Genomic DNA, 17,032 nt, shown 5'->3' on the forward strand with positions numbered 1-17,032 from the left:
TCAAGCCACACTGCCCCATGTACCTCGTGCAGGTATCTGATACACATGGGTCCCTACACTAAGTCCACACTGTGCCGGTCAGCGACCACCACCCCCGCAGGCGTGCACAGTCAGGGAAGGGAGGCCATGCAACGGCCCTGCAACCCCCATGCCACAGGACCAGACCCAAAAATGCCACACCAAAACCCAGCCAGCACCACCGGCGGAGGAAGCTGCCCCCAAACAGCACAAGTCTGGATAAGGTATTGCACTCACCATAGCTATCAAAGATAGAATGGGAAAGACAGGAGGGATTAAAACCATGAGCACTCAGGTGTCTCCTGCTAATTGCGGTCATGTGGGTCTCACCAGGAGGAGTGCAAAACACGGAGAAAAGAGAGAAACAAAATACGGTTCAGGGAAGAAAAAGAGTGCTGCACCTCGCACCTATGGCTGATACTAGTACCTCTCGGCTGCAAAAAAAACATCAGAATTCTGTATGTGAATTGATCAAGCCACACTGCCCCATGTACCTCGTGCAGGTATCTGATACACATGGGTCCCTACACTAAGTCCACACTGTGCCGGTCAGCGACCACCACCCCCGCAGGCGTGCACAGTCAGGGAAGGGAGGCCATGCAACGGCCCTGCAACCCCCATGCCACAGGACCAGACCCAAAAATGCCACACCAAAACCCAGCCAGCACCACCGGCGGAGGAAGCTGCCCCCAAACAGCACAAGTCTGGATAAGGTATTGCACTCACCATAGCTATCAAAGATAGAATGGGAAAGACAGGAGGGATTAAAACCATGAGCACTCAGGTGTCTCCTGCTAATTGCGGTCATGTGGGTCTCACCAGGAGGAGTGCAAAACACGGAGAAAAGAGAGAAACAAAATACGGTTCAGGGAAGAAAAAGAGTGCTGCACCTCGCACCTATGGCTGATACTAGTACCTCTCGGCTGCAAAAAAAACATCAGAATTCTGTATGTGAATTGATCAAGCCACACTGCCCCATGTACCTCGTGCAGGTATCTGATACACATGGGTCCCTACACTAAGTCCACACTGTGCCGGTCAGCGACCACCACCCCCGCAGGCGTGCACAGTCAGGGAAGGGAGGCCATGCAACGGCCCTGCAACCCCCATGCCACAGGACCAGACCCAAAAATGCCACACCAAAACCCAGCCAGCACCACCGGCGGAGGAAGCTGCCCCCAAACAGCACAAGTCTGGATAAGGTATTGCACTCACCATAGCTATCAAAGATAGAATGGGAAAGACAGGAGGGATTAAAACCATGAGCACTCAGGTGTCTCCTGCTAATTGCGGTCATGTGGGTCTCACCAGGAGGAGTGCAAAACACGGAGAAAAGAGAGAAACAAAATACGGTTCAGGGAAGAAAAAGAGTGCTGCACCTCGCACCTATGGCTGATACTAGTACCTCTCGGCTGCAAAAAAAACATCAGAATTCTGTATGTGAATTGATCAAGCCACACTGCCCCATGTACCTCGTGCAGGTATCTGATACACATGGGTCCCTACACTAAGTCCACACTGTGCCGGTCAGCGACCACCACCCCCGCAGGCGTGCACAGTCAGGGAAGGGAGGCCATGCAACGGCCCTGCAACCCCCATGCCACAGGACCAGACCCAAAAATGCCACACCAAAACCCAGCCAGCACCACCGGCGGAGGAAGCTGCCCCCAAACAGCACAAGTCTGGATAAGGTATTGCACTCACCATAGCTATCAAAGATAGAATGGGAAAGACAGGAGGGATTAAAACCATGAGCACTCAGGTGTCTCCTGCTAATTGCGGTCATGTGGGTCTCACCAGGAGGAGTGCAAAACACGGAGAAAAGAGAGAAACAAAATACGGTTCAGGGAAGAAAAAGAGTGCTGCACCTCGCACCTATGGCTGATACTAGTACCTCTCGGCTGCAAAAAAAACATCAGAATTCTGTATGTGAATTGATCAAGCCACACTGCCCCATGTACCTCGTGCAGGTATCTGATACACATGGGTCCCTACACTAAGTCCACACTGTGCCGGTCAGCGACCACCACCCCCGCAGGCGTGCACAGTCAGGGAAGGGAGGCCATGCAACGGCCCTGCAACCCCCATGCCACAGGACCAGACCCAAAAATGCCACACCAAAACCCAGCCAGCACCACCGGCGGAGGAAGCTGCCCCCAAACAGCACAAGTCTGGATAAGGTATTGCACTCACCATAGCTATCAAAGATAGAATGGGAAAGACAGGAGGGATTAAAACCATGAGCACTCAGGTGTCTCCTGCTAATTGCGGTCATGTGGGTCTCACCAGGAGGAGTGCAAAACACGGAGAAAAGAGAGAAACAAAATACGGTTCAGGGAAGAAAAAGAGTGCTGCACCTCGCACCTATGGCTGATACTAGTACCTCTCGGCTGCAAAAAAAACATCAGAATTAGAGGTGTGATGTGCAGCACTCTGTTTCTTCCCTGAGCCACATTTTGTTTCTCTCTTTTCTCCGTGTTTTGCACTCCTCCTGGTGAGACCCACATGACCGCAATTAGCAGGAGACACCTGAGTGCACATGGTTTTAATCCCTCCTGTTTTTTTCCCATTCTGTTTGCTGCAGCTATGGTGAGCGCAATACCTTATCCAGACTTGTGCTGCTTGGGGGCGACCTTCTCCGCCGGCGGTGCTGGCCGGGTTCTGGTGTGGTGTTTTTGGGTCTGGTCCTGTGGCATGGGGGTCGCAGGGCCGTCCCATGGCCCCCGTTCCCTGGCTGTGCACGCCTGCGGGGTTGGTGGCCACTGACTGGCACGGTGTGGACTTAGTGTAGGGACCCATGTGTATCAGATACCGGCACGAGGTACATGGGGCAGTATGGCTTGATCAATTCATACACAAAATTCTGATGTGTTTTTTATTTAGCCAAGCGGCACTAGTATCAGCCATAGGTGTGATGTGCAGCACTCTGTTTCTTCCCTGAGCCACATTTTGTTTCTCTCTTTTCTCCGTGTTTTGCACTCCTCCTGGTGAGACCCACATGACCGCAATTAGCAGGAGACACCTGAGTGCACATGGTTTTAATCCCTCCTGTTTTTTTCCCATTCTGTTTGCTGCAGCTATGGTGAGCGCAATACCTTATCCAGACTTGTGCTGCTTGGGGGCGACCTTCTCCGCCGGCGGTGCTGGCCGGGTTCTGGTGTGGTGTTTTTGGGTCTGGTCCTGTGGCATGGGGGTCGCAGGGCCGTCCCATGGCCCCCGTTCCCTGGCTGTGCACGCCTGCGGGGTTGGTGGCCACTGACTGGCACGGTGTGGACTTAGTGTAGGGACCCATGTGTATCAGATACCGGCACGAGGTACATGGGGCAGTATGGCTTGATCAATTCATACACAAAATTCTGATGTGTTTTTTATTTAGCCAAGTGGCACTAGTATCAGCCATAGGTGTGATGTGCAGCACTCTGTTTCTTCCCTGAGCCACATTATAGTAGTTATATTCCTGTATATAGGAGCAGTATTATAGTAGTATATTCCTGTATATAGGGAGCAGTATTATAGTAGTTATATCCCTGTATATAGGAGCAGTATTATAGTAGTATATTCCTGTATATAGGAGCAGTATTATAGTAGTTATATCCCTGTATATAGGAGCAGTATTATAGTAGTTATATTCCTGTATATAGGAGCAGTATTATAGTAGTATATTCCTGTATATAGGGGGCTGTAATATAGTAGTTATATTCCTGTATATAGGAGCAGTATTATAGTAGTTATATTCCTGTATATAGGAGCAGTATTATAGTAGTTATATTCCTGTATATAGGAGCAGTATTATAGTAGTTATATTCTTGTATATAGGAGCAGTATTATAGTAGTTATATTCTTGCACATGGGAGAGGTATTGTAGGAGTTATAGTCTTGTGTGTGTGAGATGTAGGATCTATGCCCCATCCTGTGATGTCGGTCAGTCACCTCAGCCTCCTCAGTTCCTCCTCCTCTGCTCTCCGCTGCGTCTCCCTGGCATCTGCTGCCACCTGGATGTTTGTCACTAGCTGTGTACCATCATTCACCAGTTTGCTGAGTCTCTGCAAAAAAAAATAATATCTCTTATAATATATATAATAAAAAGACAAGGCACAAGAATAGGAAACAAAGCCAAATGTGAGATCTCCCTAACTGTATGTAAGGACAAGGATATATGGTAATTCTTATCACATCAGGACCCTGGGGTGGATATATTGGACTGCGGGGACCACCCAAGGACTTCACCTGATGTATGGAAGCCGCATGTGAGTCATCACTGAGATCAGGCTGTAATAGTATGGAACAAATCAGCGTCCGCAGCCACTTTATAGTCACAAAACTAAGCCCTGACAGGTACGGCCAGCAGGTGGCGCTCTTCTCCACTGCTACATGTCTGTGCCAACTCTGCTGTGTAAGCTTCAGACTTATATTCTATGGTTTTCCAGCCTAATCATTGTAATGTGTAATGTTCTTTCTCACCAATACTTTTAGAGAGATGTGTCTAGTGTGCGAGAAATACCTTGAAGTTGCCGCTTTGCCGTGTTCACTCCACGAAATCAAGGAGAGTACTCACACAGATGCAGACTTTGCGTTCATTTATTTTTCTTAAATCGGTATCTCGTACAGGACAAATTCAAATGCTCACAGGCTGGCGTGTTCCACTCTCAGTCCAAACCATCCAACCTCGCGGCGGACGTTTCGGAGGACAGGCTCCTCCTTCCTCATGCGCCATGAGGAAGGAGGAGCCTGTCCTCCGAAACGTCCGCCGCGAGGTTGGATGGTTTGGACTGAGAGTGGAACACGCCAGCCTGTGAGCATTTGAATTTGTCCTGTACGAGATACCGATTTAAGAAAAATAAATGAACGCAAAGTCTGCATCTGTGTGAGTACTCTCCTTGATTTCGTGGAGTGAACACGGCAAAGCGGCAACTTCAAGGTATTTCTCGCACACTAGACACATCTCTCTAAAAGTATTGCTGTTATATAGCGGATTTAGTGGAATCCGTTGGATGTGTATGGACTTATATACTGCTTGGGAAGTGCGGTGTTGGTTATTTATTGTCATGTTCTTTCTCACATCATATCTGCATCAGTGTTTACAGCGTAGGAAGCGGGGATAAGGAATGTCATTATAAGGGGCCACTCCAGATGAGTAGGGGCCACTCCAAGTGAGTAGGGGCCACTCCAGATGAGTAGGGGCCACTCCAGATGAGTAGGGTCAAGGCCAGTGTCTGTAGGAATGTGTGTAGTGTTCTATCCCTCTGATCCCAGCACAGACGCTGCAGCAGTGAGGAGCACAGGGTAGGGACTATATCAGGGACTCCCTGCACCATGTACAGGTCCTATAGTCTCCGTCCTCCCACAACTCCCTGCTCCATGTAAGCAGGAGCTGAAGCACTGTTTATCCTAATCTTCCTGGTTCATGAATACAGTGTATACTGACACAACTATCACAACATATCTGCAGTGTATACATTATAAAATGCCATACAAGTGATGTGTGCAGTGTATACGGTATATCCTACTATACAGGTGATGTGTGCAGTGTATACGATATATCCTGCTATATGGGTGATGTGCGCAGTGTATACGGTATATCCTGCTATATGGGTGATGTGCACAGTGTATACGGTATATACTGCTATATGGGTGATGTGTGCAGTGTATACGGGTGATGTGTGCAGTGTATACGGTATATACTGCTATATGGGTGATGTGTGCAGTGTATACGGTATATCCTGCTATATAGGTGATGTGCGCAGTGTATACAGTATATCCTGCTATATGGGTGATGTGTGCAGTGTATACGGTATATCCTGCTATATGGGTGATGTGTGCAGTGTATACGGTATATCCTGCTATACGGGTGATGTGTGCAGTGTATACGGTTTATCCTGCTATACGGGTGATGTGTGCTGTGTATACGGTATATCCTGCTATACGGGTGATGTGTGCAGTGTATACGGTATATCCTGCTATACGGGGGATGTATGCAGTGTATACAGTATATCCTGCTATAGGGGTGATGTGTGCAGTGTATACGGTATATCCTGCTATACGGGTGATGTGTGCTGTGTGATGGCCGCTCACCTGTCTGCTGTCATCCATCTGCTTGTAGCTCCTGCGGGGGGTCTCCTTACGTTCCATGATGGAGCCGGGGTCTTCTCCCAGAGCCTCCCTGGTGCCAAGAAGAACGACATATGAATGTCCGACATGTGACCAAGTCCGTGTGGAAACATCGCACTTAAGGTGTGACCAGTAGAGATGAGCGCACCTGGAGCAGCTGGAGCCCATCCGAACTGAATCATTCAGCATTTGATTAGCGGCGGCTGCTGAAGGTGGATAAAGCCCTAAGGCTATGTGGAAAACATGGATATAGTAATTGGCTTTATCCATGTTTACCAGAGACCTTAGGGCCTTATCCACCTCCAGCAGCCGCCGCTAATCACATGCTGAATGATTCAGTTCGGATGGGCTCCAGCTGCTCCAGGTGCGCTCATCTCTAGTGACCAGAGCTCACTGCATCTGTGACCCCTCCTACTGTACACTGCATCTGTGACCCCTCCTACCGTACACTGCATCTGTGACCCCTCCTACCGTACACTGCATCTGTGACCCCTCCTACCGTACACTGCATCTGTGACCCCTCCTACCGTACACTGCATCTGTGACCCCTCCTACCGTACACTGCATCTGTGACCCCTCCTACTGTACACTGCATCTGTGACCCCTCCTACCGTACACTGCATCTGTGACCCCTCCTACCGTACACTGCATCTGTGACCCCTCCTACCGTACACTGCATCTGTGACCCCTCCTACTGTACACTGCATCTGTGACCCCTCCTACCGTACACTGCATCTGTGACCCCTCCTACCGTACACTGCATCTGTGACCCCTCCTACCGTACACTGCATCTGTGACCCCTCCTACCGTACACTGCATCTGTGACCCCTCCTACCGTACACTGCATCTGTGACCCCTCCTACTGTACACTGCATCTGTGACCCCTCCTACCGTACACTGCATCTGTGACCCCTCCTACCGTACACTGCATCTGTGACCCCTCCTACCGTACACTGCATCTGTGACCCCTCCTACCGTACACTGCATCTGTGACCCCTCCTACCGTACACTGCATCTGTGACCCCTCCTACCGTACACTGCATCTGTGACCCCTTCTACCGTACACTGCATCTGTGACCCCTCCTACCGTACACTGCATCTGTGACCCCTCCTGCCGTACACTGCATCTGTGACCCCTCCTACCGTACACTGCAGCTGTGACCCCTCCTACCGTACACTGCATCTGTGACCCCTCCTGCCGTACACTGCATCTGTGACCCCTCCTACCGTACACTGCAGCTGTGACCCCTCCTGCCGTACACTGTAACTGTGACCCCCTCCTGCCGTACACTGTAGCTGTGACCCCTCCTGCTGTACACTGCAGCTCTGATCCCTCCTGCCGTACACTGTAGCTGTGACCCCTCCTGCTGTACACTGCAGCTCTGATCCCTCCTGCTGTACACTGCAGCTGTGACCCCCTCCTGCTGTACACTGCAGCTGTGACCCCTCCTGCTGTACACTGCAGCTGTGACCCCTCCTGCTGTACACTGTAGCTATGACCCCTCCTGCTGTACACTGCAGCTGTGACCCCTCCTGCTGTACACTGCAGCTGTGACCCCTCCTGCTGTACAGATGACTCTCACCGTCTCTTAGCCTCTATCCTGGCTGTGATCCGCAGTCTCCGAGCCTGAATCCGTTCTTGTTGGTCCTCAGAATCCAGCGACGGCCCAGGGGCCGCAACGTCCTCACTCTCCATAGCTACAGGGACCCCGCTCATAGTGTCTGTGGGGGAGAAGTGAGAGGAGGAGGGAGAGGTCTGACTAGTGACATCCAGAATTAGGGTATGGGGGGTATAAAGAGGTGGGGGGGGGGGGGTATACAGAGGTGGGGGGGTCAGGTCACATGACTCATAGATGAATGAGGGTATCAGGGTGTACAGAGGTGTGGGGGGGCACTATGGGGGGTCAGGTCACATGACTCATGGAGGAATGCGGGTATCGGGTATACAGAGGTGCAGGGGGGAGGGTCGGGCATTGGCGACCCCGGTAATAATAGTATTGGGCTCCATCTCTCACCGGTTGCCGTCAGCTGATCTCCCCGGCGTTGTTTACGTCCTGTTACTAGGAGACGCCGCACAGCCAATCACAGCGCGAATCGTCATCTCTGCATCCTCCCGGATCCTGCTCCTTAGTTCGCATGCGCAGTGTTCTCGGCGTGCCGGCTGGGGTGGTTCTCCTCTGCGCATGCGTGGTGTTATGTCATGCATCGCAGGGTGGAGATGGCTCCGGGCAGGGAGTCTCAGTCACCGCCGCCTACAGAGTCCTGAGCCGGGACCTGATCTGTGCCGGGGCGGGGTGGATGGGTTATAGGGAGAATTCCTTTAATAGTCACGTGATATCACCTGTTACTGCCCTCCTTGACTATTGGGATATGAGTGGTCGCAGATCATATATGATATGATATAATTATACTCATCAGGTATTAGCACAGGTGATATAATTATACTCATCAGGTATTGGCACAGGTGATATAATTATACTCATCAGGTATTGGCACAGGTGATATAATTATACTCATCAGGTATTAGCACAGGTGATATAATTATACTCATCAGGTATTAGCACAGGTGATACCATTATACTCATCAGGTATTGGCACAGGTGATATCATTATACTCATCAGGTATTGGCACAGGTGATATAATTATACTCATCAGGTATTGGCACAGGTGATATAATTATACTCATCAGGTATTGGCACAGGTGATATAGTTATACTCATCAGGTATTGGCACAGGTGATACAGTTATACTCATCAGGTATTAGCACAGGTGATATAGTTATACTCATCAGGTATTAGCACAGGTGATATCGTTATACTCATCAGGTATTAGCACAGGTGATATCGTTATACTCATCAGGTATTAGCACAGGTGATATCGTTATACTCATCAGGTATTAGCACAGGTGATATAATTATACTCATCAGGTATTGGCACAGGTGATATAATTATACTCATCAGGTATTGGCACAGGTGATATCATTATACTCATCAGGTATTGGCACAGGTGATATAATTATACTCATCAGGTATTGGCACAGGTGATATAATTATACTCATCAGGTATTGGCACAGGTGATATAATTATACTCATCAGGTATTGGCACAGGTGATATAATTATACTCATCAGGTATTGGCACAGGTGATATCATTATACTCATCAGGTATTGGCACAGGTGATATCATTATACTCATCAGGTATTGGCACAGGTGATATAATTATACTCATCAGGTATTGGCACAGGTGATATAATTATACTCATCAGGTATTGGCACAGGTGATATAATTATACTCATCAGGTATTAGCACAGGTGATATAATTATACTCATCAGGTATTAGCACAGGTGTCTTTGTATGGGAAATCCTCAAAACATGGCCTGTTGGTGAGGCCTGAGGACTGGAATTGAGAAGCACTAATATAGAGTATCCATATTGGAGTGTGCCGAACTACAGCTGGGGCATGCTGGGAGTTGTAGTTTTATAGTCAGAGGAGCATGACAGCAACTATGATGGTTGTGGTGCCGCAGGGGGCAAGAGAATCTCCTATGTAGTGATATCACTGCCTGCACCATGGCACATTAGCCTGGCTGCAAGAGGTATGCACAGTGTGTGGCAGTATTATATACAGAGGGTACAGTGTGTGGCAGTATTATATACAGGGGGCACAGTGTGTAGCAGTATTATATACAGGGTACAGTGTGTGGTAGTATTATATACAGGGGGCACAGTGTGTGGCAGTATTATATACAGGGGGTACAGTATGTGGCAGTATTATATACAGGGGGTACAGTGTGTGGCAGTATTATATACACAGGGTACAATGTGTGGCAGCATTATATACAGAGGGTACAGTATGTGGCAGTATTGTATACAGAGGGTACAGTATGTGGCAGTATTATATACAGGGTACAGTGTGTGGCAGTATTATATACAGGGGGTACAGTGTGTGGCAGTATTATATACACAGGGTACAATGTGTGGCAGCATTATATACAGAGGGTACAGTATGTGGCAGTATTGTATACAGAGGGTACAGTATGTGGCAGTATTATATACAGGGTACAGTGTGTGGCAGTATTATATACAGGGGGTACAGTGTGTAGCAGTATTATATACAGGGTACAGTGTGTGGTAGTATTATATACAGGGGGCACAGTGTGTGGCAGTATTATATACAGGGGGTACAGTATGTGGCAGTATTATATACAGGGGGTACAGTGTGTGGCAGTATTATATACAGGGGGCACAGTGTGTAGCAGTATTATATACAGAGGGTACAGTGTGTGGCAGTATTATATACAGGGAGTACAGTATGTGGCAGTATTATATACAGAGGGCACAGTGTGTGGCAGTATTATATACAGAGGGTACAGTGTGTGGCAGTATTATATACAGGGGGTACAGTATGTGGCAGTATTATATACAGGGTACAGTGTGTGGTAGTATTATATACAGGGGGCACAGTGTGTGGCAGTATTATATACAGGGGGTACAGTATGTGGCAGTATTATATACAGGGGGTACAGTGTGTGGCAGTATTATATACAGGGGGCACAGTGTGTAGCAGTATTATATACAGAGGGTACAGTGTGTGGCAGTATTATATACAGGGGGTACAGTATGTGGCAGTATTATATACAGAGGGTACAGTGTGTGGCAGTATTATATACAGAGGGTACAGTGTGTGGCAGTATTATATACAGGGGGTACAGTATGTGGCAGTATTATATACAGAGGGCACAGTGTGTGACAGTATTATATACAGAGGGCACAGTATGTGGCAGTATTATATACAGGGTACAGTGTGTGGCAGTATTATATACAGAGGGTACAGTGTGTGGCAGTATTATATATAGAGGGTACAGTGTGTAGCAGTATTATATACAGGGTACAGTATGTGGCAGTATTATATACAGGGGGCACAGTGTGTGGCAGTATTATATATAGAGGGTACAGTCTGTGGCAGTATTATATACAGGGTACAGTGTGTGGCAGTATTATATACAGGGCACAGTGTGTGGCAGTATTATATACAGGGCACAGTGTGTGGCAGTATTATATACAGAGGGTACAGTGTGTAGCAGTATTATATACAGGGGGCACAGTGTGTGGCAGTATTATATACAGGGGGCACAGTGTGTGGCAGTATTATATACAGGGGGCACAGTGTGTGGCAGTATTATATACAGGGCACAGTGTGTGGCAGTATTATATACAGGGCACAGTGTGTGGCAGTATTATATACAGGGGGTACAGTGTGAGGCAGTATTATATACAGGGCACAGTATGTGGCAGTATTATATACAGAGCACAGTGTGTGGCAGTATTATATACACAGGGTACAATGTGTGGCAGTATTATATACAGAGGGTACAGTATGTGGCAGTATTGTATACAGAGGGTACAGTATGTGGCAGTATTATATACAGGGTACAGTGTGTGGCAGTATTATAAACAGAGGGTACAGTGTGTGGTAGTATTATATACAGGGTACAGTGTGTGGCAGTATTATATAAAGAGGGTACAGTGTATAGCAGTATTATATACAGGGTACAGTGTGTGGCAGTATTATATACAGAGGGTACAGTGTGTGGTAGTATTATATACAGGGTACAGTGTGTGGCAGTATTATACACAGAGGGTACCGTGTGTGGCAGTATTAAATAAAGGGTACAGTGTGTGACAGTATTATATACCGAGAGACAGTGTGTGGCAGTATTATATACAGTGGGCACAGTGTGTAGCAGTATTATACACAGAGGGCAGTGTGTGGTAGTATTATATACAGGGTACAGTGTGTGGCAGTATTATATACAGAGGGTACAGTGTGAGGCAGTATTATATACAGAGGGTACAGTGTGTGGCAGTATTATATACAGGGTACAGTATGTGGTAATATTATATACAGGGTACAGTGTGTGGTACTATTATATACAGGGGGCACAGTGTGTGGCAGTATTATTTACAGAGGGGACAGTGTGTGGCAGTAATATATACAGGGTACAGTATGTGGCAGTATTATATACAGGGGGTACCGTGTGTGGCAGTATTATATACAGAGGGTACAATGTGTGGCAGTATTATATACAGGGTTCAGTGTGTGGCAGTATTATATACAGAGGGTACAGTGTGCGGCAGTATTATATACAGAGGGTACAGTGTGTGGCAGTATTATATACAGAGGGGACAGTGTGTGGCAGTAATATATAGAGGGAACAGTGTGTGGCAGTATTATATACAGGGGGCACAGTGTGTAGCAGTATTATATACAGGGTACAGTGTGTGACAGTATTATATGCAGGGTACAGTGTGTGGCAGTATTATATACAAGGTACAGTGTGTGGCAGTATTATATACAGGGTACAGCGTGTGGCAGTATTATATACAGAGGGTACAGTGTGTGGTAGTATTATATGCAGGGTACAGTGTGTGGCAGTATTATATACAGAGGGTACAGTGTGCGGCAGTATTATATACAGAGGGGACAGTATGTGGCAGTATTATATACAGGGGGTACAGTGTGTGGCAGTATTATATAAAGAGGGCACAGTGTGTGGCAGTATTATATACAGGGTACAGTGTGTGGCAGTATTATATACAGAGGGCACAGTGTGTGGCAGTATTATATACAGGGGGCACAGTGTGTGGCAGTATTATATACAGGGCACAGTGTGTGGCAGTATTATATACAGGGCACAGTGTGTGGCAGTATTATATACAGGGGGTACAGTGTGAGGCAGTATTATATACAGGGCACAGTATGTGGCAGTATTATATACAGAGCACAGTGTGTGGCAGTATTATATACACAGGGTACAATGTGTGGCAGTATTATATACAGAGGGTACAGTATGTGGCAGTATTGTATACAGAGGGTACAGTATGTGGCAGTATTATATACAGGGTACAGTGTGTGGCAGTATTATAAACAGAGGGTACAGTGTGTGGTAGTATTATATACAGGGTACAGTGTGTGGCAGTATTATATAAAGAGGGTACAGTGTATAGCAGTATTATATACAGGGTACAGTGTGTGGCAGTATTATATACAGAGGGTACAGTGTGTGGTAGTATTATATACAGGGTACAGTGTGTGGCAGTATTATACACAGAGGGTACCGTGTGTGGCAGTATTAAATAAAGGGTACAGTGTGTGACAGTATTATATACCGAGAGACAGTGTGTGGCAGTATTATATACAGTGGGCACAGTGTGTAGCAGTATTATACACAGAGGGCAGTGTGTGGTAGTATTATATACAGGGTACAGTGTGTGGCAGTATTATATACAGAGGGTACAGTGTGAGGCAGTATTATATACAGAGGGTACAGTGTGTGGCAGTATTATATACAGGGTACAGTATGTGGTAATATTATATACAGGGTACAGTGTGTGGTACTATTATATACAGGGGGCACAGTGTGTGGCAGTATTATTTACAGAGGGGACAGTGTGTGGCAGTAATATATACAGGGTACAGTATGTGGCAGTATTATATACAGGGGGTACCGTGTGTGGCAGTATTATATACAGAGGGTACAATGTGTGGCAGTATTATATACAGGGTTCAGTGTGTGGCAGTATTATATACAGAGGGTACAGTGTGCGGCAGTATTATATACAGAGGGTACAGTGTGTGGCAGTATTATATACAGAGGGGACAGTGTGTGGCAGTAATATATAGAGGGAACAGTGTGTGGCAGTATTATATACAGGGGGCACAGTGTGTAGCAGTATTATATACAGGGTACAGTGTGTGACAGTATTATATGCAGGGTACAGTGTGTGGCAGTATTATATACAAGGTACAGTGTGTGGCAGTATTATATACAGGGTACAGCGTGTGGCAGTATTATATACAGAGGGTACAGTGTGTGGTAGTATTATATGCAGGGTACAGTGTGTGGCAGTATTATATAAGGAGGGCACAGTGTGTGGCAGTATTATATACAGGGTACAGTGTGTGGCAGTATTATATACAGGTTACAGTGTGTGGCAGTATTATATACAGAGGGTACAGTGTGTGGTAGTATTATATAAAGAGGGCACAGTGTGTGGCAGTATTATATGCAGGGTACAGTGTGTTGCAGTATTATATAAAGAGGGCACAGTGTGTGGCAGTATTATATACAGAAGGCACAGTGTGTGGCAGTATTATATACAGGGTACAGTGTGTGGCAGTATTATATATAGAGGGCAGTGTGTGGCAGTATTATATATAGAGGGCAGTGTGTGGCAGTATTATATACAGGGTACAGTGTGTGGTAGTATTATATACAGGGGGCACAGTGTGTGGCAGCATTATATACAGGGGGTACAGTGTGTGGCAGCATTATATACCGAGGGCACAGTGTGTGGCAGTATTATATACAGAGGGCAGTGTGTGGCAGTATTATATACAGAGGGTACAGTGTGTGGCAGTATTATATACAGAGGGTACAGTGTGTGACAGTATTATATACAGAGGGGACAGTGTGTGGCAGTATTATATACAGGGTACAGTATGTGGCAGTATTATATACAGAGGGTACAGTGTGTGGCAGTATTATATATAGAGGGTACAGTGTGTAGCAGTATTATATACAGGGTACAGTATGTGGCAGTATTATATACAGGGGGCACAGTGTGTGGCAGTATTATATATAGAGGGTACAGTCTGTGGCAGTATTATATACAGGGTACAGTGTGTGGCAGTATTATATACAGGGCACAGTGTGTGGCAGTATTATATACAGAGGGTACAGTGTAGCAGTATTATATACAGGGGGCACAGTGTGTGGCAGTATTATATACAGGGGGCACAGTGTGTGGCAGTATTATATACAGGGGGCACAGTGTGTGGCAGTATTATATACAGGGCACAGTGTGTGGCAGTATTATATACAGGGCACAGTGTGTGGCAGTATTATATACAGGGGGTACAGTGTGAGGCAGTATTATATACAGGGCACAGTATGTGGCAGTATTATATACAGAGCACAGTGTGTGGCAGTATTATATACACAGGGTACAATGTGTGGCAGTATTATATACAGAGGGTACAGTATGTGGCAGTATTGTATACAGAGGGTACAGTATGTGGCAGTATTATATACAGGGTACAGTGTGTGGCAGTATTATAAACAGAGGGTACAGTGTGTGGTAGTATTATATACAGGGTACAGTGTGTGGCAGTATTATATAAAGAGGGTACAGTGTGTGGCAGTATTATATACAGGGTACAGTGTGTGGTAGTATTATATACAGAGGGCACAGTGTATAGCAGTATTATATACAGGGTACAGTGTGTGGCAGTATTATATACAGAGGGTACAGTGTGTGGTAGTATTATATACAGGGTACAGTGTGTGGCAGTATTATACACAGAGGGTACCGTGTGTGGCAGTATTAAATAAAGGGTACAGTGTGTGGCAGTATTATATACAGTGGGCACAGTGTGTAGCAGTATTATACACAGAGGGCAGTGTGTGGTAGTCTTATATACAGGGTACAGTGTGTGGCAGTATTATATACAGAGGGTACAGTGTGAGGCAGTATTATATACAGAGGGTACAGTGTGTGGCAGTATTATATACAGGGTACAGTATGTGGTAATATTATATACAGGGTACAGTGTGTGGTACTATTATATACAGGGGGCACAGTGTGTGGCAGTATTATTTACAGAGGGGACAGTGTGTGGCAGTAATATATACAGGGTACAGTATGTGGCAGTATTATATACAGGGGGTACAGTGTGTGGCAGTATTATATACAGAGGGTACAATGTGTGGCAGTATTATATACAGGGTTCAGTGTGTGGCAGTATTATATACAGAGGGTACAGTGTGCGGCAGTATTATATACAGAGGGTACAGTGTGTGGCAGTATTATATACAGAGGGGACAGTGTGTGGCAGTAATATATACAGGGAACAGTGTGTGGCAGTATTATATACAGGAGGCACAGTGTGTAGCAGTATTATATACAGGGTACAGTGTGTGACAGTATTATATGCAGGGTACAGTGTGTGGCAGTATTATATACAAGGTACAGTGTGTGGCAGTATTATATACAGGGTACAGCGTGTGGCAGTATTATATACAGAGGGTACAGTGTGTGGTAGTATTATATGCAGGGTACAGTGTGTGGCAGTATTATATAAGGAGGGCACAGTGTGTGGCAGTATTATATACAGGGTACAGTGTGTGGCAGTATTATATACAGGTTACAGTGTGTGGCAGTATTATATACAGAGGGTACAGTGTGTGGTAGTATTATATAAAGAGGGCACAGTGTGTGGCAGTATTATATGCAGGGTACAGTGTGTTGCAGTATTATATAAAGAGGGCACAGTGTGTGGCAGTATTATATACAGAGGGCACAGTGTGTGGCAGTATTATATACAGGGTACAGTGTGTGGCAGTATTATATATAGAGGGCAGTGTGTGGCAGTATTATATATAGAGGGCAGTGTGTGGCAGTATTATATACAGGGTACAGTGTGTGGTAGTATTATATACAGGGGGCACAGTGTGTGGCAGCATTATATACAGGGGGTACAGTGTGTGGCAGCATTATATACCGAGGGCACAGTGTGTGGCAGTATTTTATACAGAGGGCAGTGTGTGGCAGTATTATATACAGAGGGTACAGTGTGTGGCAGTATTATATACAGAGGGTACAGTGTGTGACAGTATTATATACAGAGGGGACAGTGTGTGGCAGTATTATATACAGGGTACAGTATGTGGCAGTATTATATACAGGGGGTACAGTGTGTGGCAGTATTATATACAGGGTTCAGTGTGCGGCAGTATTATATACAGAGGGTACAGTGTGCGGCAGTATTATATACAGAGGGTACAGTGTGTGTCAGTATTATATACAGAGGGTACAGTGTGCGGCAGTATTATATACAGA

The 17,032-nt window shown here is 46.3% G+C and overlaps 1 protein-coding gene across 2 annotated transcripts in view; it reads right to left on the reverse strand.

Annotated features, from left to right (window-relative positions):
* DRC1 (dynein regulatory complex subunit 1) overlaps positions 1-8,264 on the reverse strand; it is a 31,835-nt gene extending 23,571 nt beyond the window's left edge. Inside the window, exons 1-4 of one of the 2 annotated variants that reach the window (XM_069973192.1) lie at positions 8,142-8,264; positions 7,710-7,848; positions 6,091-6,178; positions 3,949-4,061 (exon numbers count right to left, since the gene is read on the reverse strand). In XM_069973192.1, the coding sequence (XP_069829293.1) occupies positions 3,949-4,061; positions 6,091-6,178; positions 7,710-7,843 (335 nt within the window). In that variant the 5' untranslated portion in view covers positions 7,844-7,848; positions 8,142-8,264. The remainder of the gene's footprint in view (positions 1-3,948; positions 4,062-6,090; positions 6,179-7,709; positions 7,849-8,141) is intronic. The other variant, XM_069973191.1, reaches the window with a different exon arrangement.
* Positions 8,265-17,032: the final 8,768 nt, after the last annotated feature.

Source organism: Dendropsophus ebraccatus, chromosome 6 (genome assembly GCF_027789765.1).
Source record: "Dendropsophus ebraccatus isolate aDenEbr1 chromosome 6, aDenEbr1.pat, whole genome shotgun sequence".
In the NCBI taxonomy this organism is placed as follows: domain Eukaryota; kingdom Metazoa; phylum Chordata; class Amphibia; order Anura; family Hylidae; genus Dendropsophus; species Dendropsophus ebraccatus.